This window comes from Dromaius novaehollandiae, chromosome 13 (assembly GCF_036370855.1).
Source record: "Dromaius novaehollandiae isolate bDroNov1 chromosome 13, bDroNov1.hap1, whole genome shotgun sequence".
NCBI lineage: Eukaryota > Metazoa > Chordata > Aves > Casuariiformes > Dromaiidae > Dromaius > Dromaius novaehollandiae.
This window is the reverse complement of record NC_088110.1, coordinates 11,485,001-11,495,442: the sequence shown is the minus strand read 5'-3', so window position 1 is coordinate 11,495,442 and position 10,442 is coordinate 11,485,001. Positions and strand designations below refer to the sequence as shown.

General features: G+C 36.3%; 1 protein-coding gene across 2 annotated transcripts in view; it reads right to left on the bottom strand.

Annotated features, from left to right (window-relative positions):
* Positions 1-293: 293 nt before the first annotated feature.
* The window catches only part of URI1 (URI1 prefoldin like chaperone), a 44,793-nt gene continuing 34,644 nt past the window's right edge, over positions 294-10,442 (bottom strand). For both annotated transcript variants that reach the window (XM_064519624.1, XM_026102189.2), the window contains exons 5-11: positions 10,428-10,442; positions 10,153-10,213; positions 7,018-7,198; positions 5,858-6,125; positions 5,157-5,299; positions 3,339-3,597; positions 294-1,119 (exon numbers count right to left, since the gene is read on the bottom strand). The exon at positions 10,428-10,442 is cut by the window's right edge and continues 77 nt beyond it. In XM_064519624.1, the coding sequence (XP_064375694.1) occupies positions 928-1,119; positions 3,339-3,597; positions 5,157-5,299; positions 5,858-6,125; positions 7,018-7,198; positions 10,153-10,213; positions 10,428-10,442 (1,119 nt within the window). In that variant the 3' untranslated portion in view covers positions 294-927. The remainder of the gene's footprint in view (positions 1,120-3,338; positions 3,598-5,156; positions 5,300-5,857; positions 6,126-7,017; positions 7,199-10,152; positions 10,214-10,427) is intronic.

The following is a 10,442-nucleotide window of genomic DNA, read 5'->3' as shown; positions in this document are numbered from 1 at the left end:
TCCTTAGTGCTGACTCCCTCTGGGCATTCCCAAGACAATTACAATGTTTTCTGACTATACAAAAGAACTAGGAGATTTTGTAATCATAGTCTGAGTTTATGCTTCTCTCCTTAAAAGCATTCAATTTCCATAGACATTCACTTAACAGGAGGTTAGAACACAATGGCAGAAGAAAATGGACTGCTTTTATGTCCATGCGGTAGCAAGCACTTCAAGTTGGAAATGCAAGTTCAAAATAAAAACCTCTCCATGTTTTATTTTCAAATTATTAATAAAGCAACAAAAGAAACCCACAAATTTCACAGCTTTTTTACTGAAAATTTAATTTTACAAAATACCCTTTTCCATCAAAGAAACTTCCCTGCAATGTACATGAACCCAGCATTTTTTAGATCTGTACAGTGAGATACCAGAGAGGTTTGATAGAAGGAAAAAATCAAACTTTCAGCAGACACCTAGTTGCAAAACCTACAACGTGAATACAAGTGTTTTTTTTTTAAATACTAAAGCAAGTAATGCAGTATAATTGTTGAATCTATTTGAAATGTGAAAAGTTTCCTTAAAATGGTCCATATGGTATGTAGAACATCACAGCTGGTACAAAACTGCCTGTATTTAGGTTTAAACACAAAACAATGTAAGGAACTTTTTTTGAAAAATAATCCAAGTGCTGCTATCATAAGGCAAACATATACAAAGGTGCTGACAGCACACAAGGAAATTAACAAAATCAGATGAATACTGAAGTGTCCAAACACTGAACTCTTTTTTTTAATATTGCCAATAGAGGTTTAAAAGATAAACAATGCCAAAATAACGTAGGACATCCTTTTAACTAGCTAGGTGTAATATGCATATAGTTTTACATAATCTCAACAAAAGTGAAAGTAGGCATTAATATTCAAACTTTTGTTGTCTAGGCAAGACCTAGTTATTCGTCTGTTGCATTCTGGCAGCTTTGAATTTTGAAATCCTCTTTGTAGTTTCTTCTGATGCTTCGGACAAAACTTCCTCTGATTTTCTCTCCAGAATGGTAGGCAGGACAGGGTGAGCAATGACTGGGTGTGGTATTAAGGAGGGAGACAAAGGCTCCTTTTCTATAACAGTTCCAGAAAATGCCTACAATAGAAGAGAATACTCGAAATGAGCTAATAAAATGCAAATGTGAAGCTATGCCCATAAGGTCATTACCCTATATTAGCCTGATTAGGATTGTTATTTCTTTTAATCAAAAGTAAAGAAATATCTTTAAATCAATGATTGTTCCTTGCATAAGTAACCAAATTGTAATTAACCTCAAAATATAGCTTGTTCAAAGACGACTGAATGAAAGACAGTGTCTTAAAAGTACTACTTAATCTCATTCCAAACTGCATAAATGATCTCAAAATTTGCTTTCTCACTGACACATGTTCAAGAAATAAAACAGCTGATGTAATATATAGTTTCATTTTGGATAAAAAAATGGGAGAGATTTTGCAAAGCAGGGTATGTCTGCATTTCCGTCATACGTCATATTCTATGACTTAGTATCTTCTAATTGCATCAAGCTGACACTGTGTACAAATTGGCAAGCACATATTTTGTTTGCTCCTTTTTCCTTACCAAATATGATCAAAAAACAGCCAAAGCAACTTGTACTTAAGAGAACAGCAAACTGTTTCCAACTATCTCTCTATAAAAGGTCTAATAAAAACATCTGATGTTTAAAAATGATCAATTCATATGCAGACTATCATATGACTTAAGCTTTTTTTACTTAACTAAGAAATGACCAGTTTTTGGAAAACATCTGAAAAGAAGCAACTCAGAGCTGCTTTTCATAACCATATTTAACAACAAATCACCATACCATGTGTTGAAAACAGAAAATTCAGAATGACTAAGGAAAGGGGAAGCAGTTTACATCCAAGGTTTGATGATCATACTGGGCACAAAGGAATGCACACCAGATTTATTAACTATGCTTAATTTCACTTTTGCGAAACTCAGTTACCAAGAAAAATGAAATAAAACAAAACAACCACTCTTTTCTTGCAGGACCTGCAAAAAAGCAGTTTTTGTTTTCTGCTCCAATAACTAAACTATGCCTAAAGCTGTGCTTGTACACAACTGCACTGTCCAAACAACACTATTTCATTTTCAAAAACAGGTGAGTAAAATACAGCCTAGGAGGATCATAGCACAATCAGAAACAAAGGAAAAAAGTTAGCGCGTGGCAAATGGTAATGGAGAAATAATTTATTTCAAGCACCCATGAACACAACTGAAAGGAAAACAGCAGCATTTAAAAAGGCATGTCTTTAACTGGAGTGTTTTGTTCACTCTACTTCAGCTACTTAGAAAATACATTACGTAGAGAATAGCTATGTCATATTCAGAAAATGGACTACTGGCTAACATCTAAAGTGTACTCAGATATTTTATAAAATACAGTCCAGAAAGATTACAATCTTAAGTGCTAACTCTACAGAAGGATCTTCTAGCATGAATCTTCACATTCTCCCTGTATGTCAGCAGCTGTATAAAAAATATTGATTAAAAATAGCTTTTATGAGGAATTAATTTCTTGCCAAAAACAATGTTTCTTAAAAAAGGTGTTTCCATTGAACATATCTCTTGCATTGGAACTACTGAAAATACAGTTTAACCACACTTGAAAAAATTAGTATTAAGTTCTTACCAAGTAAGACTGAGAAACAGTCAATGTCATGAATTTCAGAGCAGCGGTTAGATTTAGTTCTTGCACTTATCCAGTCACTAAGCAACTGTACATTTTCCCTTATGTTGTACAATGTCTTTCCTTTATGATTAAGCCATGAACTTTCCGGAAGCGTGAAAGTAGATCTGTTTGGGATCACTGACGGCCACAGTTTGCAAGAGTATAAGCAGAGATGCAGTGCTTCCTACCACTGTGGAATTCCTCTCCCTTTGGCAAGTCCAAAAAATCACTTTGCTGATTGCTGTGGTCTTTAAAACTTAGAAGAACATCTGGAAACTCTCTCTCCAGTATCTATGCCCCAGAATACTGATAAAATGCAGGTTACAGAGAATCCACCATTCCCATTCACCAATTCGCAAGTATTAAAAAAAAAAAATCCTGCTATACATCCTGCTATCCATAACACCAGCAAATACCTGATTCATTCCCTTCTCCTTTGCCCCTAGGATTTGTATGACAGAAACATGTCACGTGACAATGTCATTCTGAAGTGAAATCAGTCAGGAGCTGGAAAATTATTTTAAAGAAATGAAACAAAGCAATCGTACTGGCAACTACATTGGTCAGTTTTCCTTTTTATCCCTGCCAACAATCAATAATTAATTAAAAACTGTACCTCAGATGTCCCTGATGAGGGAGGAAGCTTTTTTGGTAGTTGCTGCTGCCCCTCCTCCTCCTCCTCCTCCAGTATTCCTTCGCTGTTGTCACTCTGAGTAGCTTCATCATAGCTAATACTCCTCTGAACTCCTCGTCTGTCATCAAACTCAGCAGCACTGTTCTCACTGGTATCGCTACAAACACTATTCTCTCTGCTTCGAGACTTCAAAATTGATTTACGAGGGACATATTCTCCATTCACAACATCAACAAAGACTCTATAAAGGAAAATGTTAGCTTTAATAAACCATTTCAGGATCAGATGACAAATTTCCAGTGATCTTGCTTTGTCTTTTAGACAAATTAATTATGATATGCTATTCCAACTTTTTGGCTGTAGAATTACAATACTGTACCTTTAGAGTCATTTTATTTACCAATGAACAAGAAGCAATTCTCCAGAGCAAATGCTGTTATGTCCTTTATTCAATTATTAAAGTTGGTATAGTCTTTTAGGAGAAAATGTATAGCTCGTTGTAAAGTGTTACAGGAAACAGAGTAGTGTGATTTACAAAGTGCCATAATCTTCTCCTCTGAGTAACCACTTTATCAGCTTTTAAGTTCAGATCAATGTGAAGAAACTTTTCAGGTATTAACGGACTGTTAACCGATAAACAAGGCTCTTCCTACAGTTTATATTTAATTTCCAAGACTTACACAGTCAAGGGTGGGCAGAGAAGAAAGAGCAGCATGGGAAGACAGTGGCAATTTTATTCTGCTGGCTTTTGCAGCAGAAGCAAGCTCATCAAGGAGGAGCCCAATGACTGGATGAGTTTTGAAGGAGTTACTTGTTTCTTAATACTTTTATATTCATCACACACTTCGAGGAACACTTGCATATCTTCTCCAAAGGATGGAGCTCCTCTGCAGAGCTCAGGGACAGCACCTCAGAAGAATCCTTTACCTCATTTTCAGCCCCAGCAACTGTAAGCATAGGATGGGTCTTAACTTTCCACATTTGGGGCCACGTTTTTTAAGGCATTTAGGTGCCTGAATATACCAACATACAAATGCAGTACGATTTTCACAATGCAGTACGATTTTCACTAAATCAGATGATATAATAGCTGTTTATCTTCATCTCTGAAAACCTGAATACTTGTTTCAACTTTTCGTTAACCTTGTTTTATTCTTTTATACAGTCCTCTCACTCCCAGGTTGTTTTTCTAGCTCTACGAGCTAGGGTATTTTGCAAGGTGAGCATTTCATTTTACTGAGAAGAGAGACAGTGATGGACTAAGTTAGGGAAAAAATGGCACAGGGAGAAAGCATACAAGAGAATTACGCAAGCAAAAGACTTGAGCATATTCTGGAGGTACTGGACAGAAGAAACAAAAAACCCATCCATTATTAAGGGGCTAAAGAAAACAAGTAAGGAGGGGTATTGTAAGTGACAGATCTGGTCAGTTTTGTTTTAAAATAAACACAGAAGCAAACAAGAAGTCATTAATCACCATGCACAACTGCTGTATTTCTTTATATTGCAGATGATATGTCTTGGCAAACTGGGGTAAATTTCGAAAGCTCTGAAAAAGTGAATTCATGATCAGTTAGTTACTAGTTGAAGAAAACAAAATTCTAGGCTAAGAAGTGTTTCATGGGTATGAAAGCATGGCAACCACGCAGAAGCCAAAAATTTTCATTTTGAAGTAGTAAGTTAGATTCCAGCTGTTTCTTTCAGGAAATGGGCTCATTTTCATACTATAGGAGAACATACACGAAGAGAGAAAAGTCTGTTATGGGGAAAGTTCACGCGCCAATGTTATAAATTACACACCGGTAAATGTCTGCTGGGGTTTTGATGTTAGGCAGTTCAGGAGTTGCATGGCCATTGCCATTGCTGTTCTTCCTTTTACGCTTGGCCTCTTCTTTCTTTTCACTGAATTTCAAAGTAGTATTTTTTCCTGTGTTTATTCTTACCTGAAAATTGAACACAAATGATGGTCTAGACCATAAAATCAACAATCAACAGGTTGCAATATCATGTGAGTTCTAACATTCCCCTGTCCAAGCAGTTAGGGACTACAAAGCATAGCCAAGTTAAACAGACATGTAAACAGTAACATTCATGGTGTGAACTGTTTATTCTTAACCACTTGCACTAGGCTGGATTTCTTTGCACTAACGTGCATGGGTTTTGCATGTGATAGGTGACAATTCTCCTTATTCATCTGAGCTGTTCAACAGTGAATTTAATGTTAAGTAAAGTGTCATTTAAAAAACTCCTAGGCAGGGATGCTGCCTTTTAGAACTCTGAAGGCAGGAGAGCAACACATACATTTGAAGATCACTTTTTTACATCATATTTGTAACTGCAGGATTGATATGGTGGGTTTCAAGCATCTGAAGAAAAATCAAATTTTATCTACAGTCAGAATTCTGTAATATCTACACGATGTAAAATTTTCTATTTTAAATAAAGTATATGGTATATATGTTCTATATAATCTCTTGGAAGAAACATAATAATGTACAAACCCTTTTAGGTTCAACAGTATGAGAGAAAAATATAGTTGGAATAGAGCTATCTCCAACATCTATGTCATCTTCGTCATCACTGTGATAATGAGTAGAGCCATTAACTTGGCCACCAAACAAGTCTGAATTTGTTACTTCTTTCTGGAAGTTGCCCTGAGTAATACAGTCTTCTGCTCTGTATGCCCCATTCAAATCTGTGCTCTTATCTTCTTTTTCCTCTTCAGAAGAAGTTGCATCTTCTCCATTTGTCTCAACTGTATCAGGCATCCTATAAAATTAAAAATATCTAAGTGAACTACGCAATGTAATTCATACTCTTGAGGGAGAGAGAGGCATACAAAATAATCAACAAGCCTACGTGTTAATTTTCTTTACGCAGATACTATATTTTTAGCCAGACTAGGGAGGCTTTTTCATGCTCAGTAAGAATGTCCATATCCTCTCCATGGCAATTAAAAATACCAAAAATGTGATATTCTGGCTAATGACGTGTATTTGTTTAGGATCAGAATAAATCTAAAGATGTCATTAACCATTAAATGAGTAACGCCTACATTGTGAATGATGGATTTACCTAACCTGCAAAAAATGGATTTTACTTCCCCTTTTTCTATCATCTCAAAGAAAAAAAAATACTACAATGCTGGATATTCACAAAAATATGAAAGATTACACTAAAGGCATTCCTTATCCATACTGAACTTCCTGGGTTGGAAACACCTCTGGAGCCCAATATTGATGAATGGAAGAGAAGTTGGAACTGATTATGGCACTTGAATTTGGAGTTTGACCACAGACCATTTGCTGGAGGCAGGGTCATAGGGGCTCTGACTCCCTGTGCTCTCCACCTACTCTTTTCCTCACGCTTCCTGCTCCCTGCAACAAGTTTAGAGTGGAGACAAGTGTTATGGCCACCGTCTCCATTAGCAGTATGTTTCCTTACCCTGGAGTACTCTTTCCTGGTTACACAGAGGCAGATTTTAGCTCCTTTGTGCTATCCAGTGTGAGCTTTGTTCATATTCCATCCTTCTTCTACCTCATACTATTTTAACTGCATCTAGTCACATATTTGCACTTTCATTCAGATCTATTGCATACAAACAGAAAGACCAACCTATTGCCTTCTGAACTCCAAACCTAAATGTGCTACAGCACTATACCTGTCAAGTTCACCAAGTATCTCTTCTTGTCTCTCAAGCTCTTCTAAGCGTGCCCACAGTTCCTCCTCTGACTGAAAATGGCCCACTGATTTTGTATCACTTCCATTTTCTTGAAAATCAACTTCAAAAACGTTTGATATTTTTGGCTTTGAATGGGGTTTGTGAGCGGTTCTGAATTTTCCTGTATAACAAAAAATAAGATGCAATTACTAATATAATCAACAAAAAACAACAGAAAAAATATAAACCCAAAGAAATTAAGGAATATGGGGGTAACATTTTCCATTTCAAAATACTGTTTAACTTCAAGGTCTTTCCTTAATTTATAATACAGACCATTAAAAATTATCTGTAATTTGGAAAAGCTGACCAAAATCAAATCATTACAAATCATTTATTTCAGTGAAATAAAACTTTTCAAAAGCAATAAAAACTGTCTTTCAAAAATAATAACTACAAAACCCTTTAAAGCTTCAGAGGTGACTTGAGACAAACACTTGTGAGTAAATGGTAGTCACAGACAAGTTTTTGCTGGCATTTAAAAGCTTTGATACCTATTAAAATGGTAAGTCCGTTCATTTTTGAGTCTGAGGAGTACTTTTTAGAGTACTGTCTAGCACATAGGGAACAAACCACGCAAACAATACTAATGCTTTAGCTCTGTATAAGTGAAAGACAGTATGGCTTCTTTAACCTATTTTTTCCCCTGAGACTGCCAGCTCCCTGGGGCACACAGTTTCCTGCTTGGTGTCCCCAAGCAGGTTTCCTAGGGAAGTTACTCCCCTTATCTGCCCATCAAAATCCTCACATGTACCACTTGTTCCTCTTTACAGGATCGAAGACCCTTCCACTTCCATCACCATCACAAGTAGACCTGACCTTTTGTTTGTATAATGGGACTCCAGTATCTCTATGGGTCTTATGGAACACTGATTTCCACATCTAATCAACAGCAACACAAGCTCTTTGTCATTAGGCATCTTTAAAGCTTTAAGATCTTTTATTAACCAATTAAGTGGCCATTTTTTAAATTTTAAGAACTCCTGTTTAAAGATATCCCTATTCAAATGTCTCAGTTTATAACTTTAATCCTGAGATAAATACAGATTCAATAGCAACAATAAAAAGCAAACAGGTGACTATCAGTAATGTTGGAATGTGGGTCCTACTCTTCCAGGGGACAGCATTTCTCATTGTGTCATTAAGAAAGGGCTGAAATATTCTTTATTAAGACTTAAGTATAAATTCAGGCAAGCCAGACAATCAAAGTAACTCGTGAGTATTTCATTTGGTTTAATTACAAAGTTAATAAATAAAATTTGGAAGGACTATTTAACTATATTTCAATTTGATTTGCCGATTTTTCACAGGTTACCCAAAGAGGTTGTAGAGTCTCCTTCCTTGGAGGTACTCAAAAGCCATCTGGACACAAGCCTGGGCAATGTGCTCTGAGTGACCCTGCTTGAGGCGGGGGGGTTCGACTAGATGATCTCCAGAGGTCCCGTCCAACCTCAACCGTTCTGTGATTCTGCGATCGTGCACTCCTCATTTGTTTCTGTTACCCTTCAGTATTAACACACGACTTGACTACCAAGGTAACCACATGGCATCCTGAACGGTTGCACTTCAACATGCCTGTGGTTCTCCCTACTAATTCTGACAAAAGTCCTGCCAGGTAACCAGGTCAGATCCCAAAGAGGTAACCAGGTCAGATCCCAAAGACAGCAGAGGATAACCATTTACTGCTGCCAGTATAAGAAATGTGCTGCAATGCTCATACACCATTAGTACAAAGCACTACCAATAACTTCATACATTAACCAAAAAAGTGAAATATTACAATACAGAAAACTGCAGTGTCAGAAATATACCTATGAGACACTCGTCATACTGGTTTTTGTCTTTCTCAGACATATAGCCCATCTCCCTATCACCACAAATGACTCCCAAGCTGACGAAACTAAGATTGTCTCAAAATAATTGCTAAGTCATTCTCTTAGCTCTTTTTCTCTCAATCTCAGTAAGCATCAGTGCTGATAAAAGAAGCAGTACATAATTTCCACTTACAAATTTTAAGCAAAAATTAAGATGATTTCAAAGAATAATAATGATGAAAGTTTAAGATGCAACAAAAAGCTACACAAAGGTTGATCTGGCAATCTACAACATGCTGTTATAGTAACATTAATAGTGTGTTACAATAGGATTCATTTCCCAGAATGTTAAAACTTGTATTTTGCAATGACATCTGCCCACAGTAGAGATGTCCCCTTCAGTCAACCTAAGCAAATTAAGAATATTATGATTTACTCCAGAAAAATATAAAATTAAACTGCCCAGCTAACTATCTAAACTAACCATCTGCAAATCACAAACTACTCTTTCTACTCAATGCCCTACTGACACTATTTTCAGAATATAAAATCACTTTTTCCTCTGACTTTGCCAGAGTTTTACCTATCAAGCACCACTTCAGACAGCACAGAAATCAACCATTTTCTTATCACATCTGTCTTTGTCTTTCAGTGTCCTCACCAGAAATCTTCAAGAAGTATCTGCTTCAGTACATCTGCAAAACCTTCATACTGAGATTGTTTTTGGATTTGCTTCACCCACAGCAGTGAAATATCCCAGGAGATGACAACGTTTACATTGTCTCAGTTATGCCTCATCCCTTCTGTCTCCTGCTGACACTACTCACATACTTCCTGAGTAACAGAGAGAGCCCAAGTTTCACTAGTATTTCTTCCTTTGTAAAATGCAACACTTCTTTCTCTGCTGCAAATGAATTCTTCTCTAGTACTCTCCCCAGGAGCCAGCCTATTTCATTTTCTGCCTCCTCTCTTCCAGATATTTCCAAACTCCCAATGTAGACTTTTCAAAGAAAACAACCCCCAAAAGAAGTTTAGCTGATGGCTACCAAGGGATATCACAGCATTCCACAGTGAAACTGAGGGACAAAATCTTTCTAACCTTCAGTTCGGTATTTTTTTAATTCAAATAAAGCACTTCTTTTAACATGAAAGTTACAGTGAATATAATTTAGTCAATCCAACACAAGGAATATTAATTCAACATAAGGAATATTTTGCTTATTAGTATTTCAAGAAGTATACGAATTATTAAATCACTTACCTTTTGTTTCAATCCCATCATTTTCAATTTCTTCTCTTATGTCAACAATATCACCTGCAGCCTAATTAGAAAGATGGAAAGTTAAGACTACTAAATGCATTGATTTATGCTTAATAACAGCCTAGATATTTTTTAAAATTGCATTTAAGCAAATGCAGTGATATGCAAGACAGAATGATTACGTTATTTATACTCTTTTATCAATTTGAATATCCATCTTTTTCCAGATTTCTATAAATATTACAGCACTAGACTGGCACAAAACAGACACTTACATCACTCATTTTCTG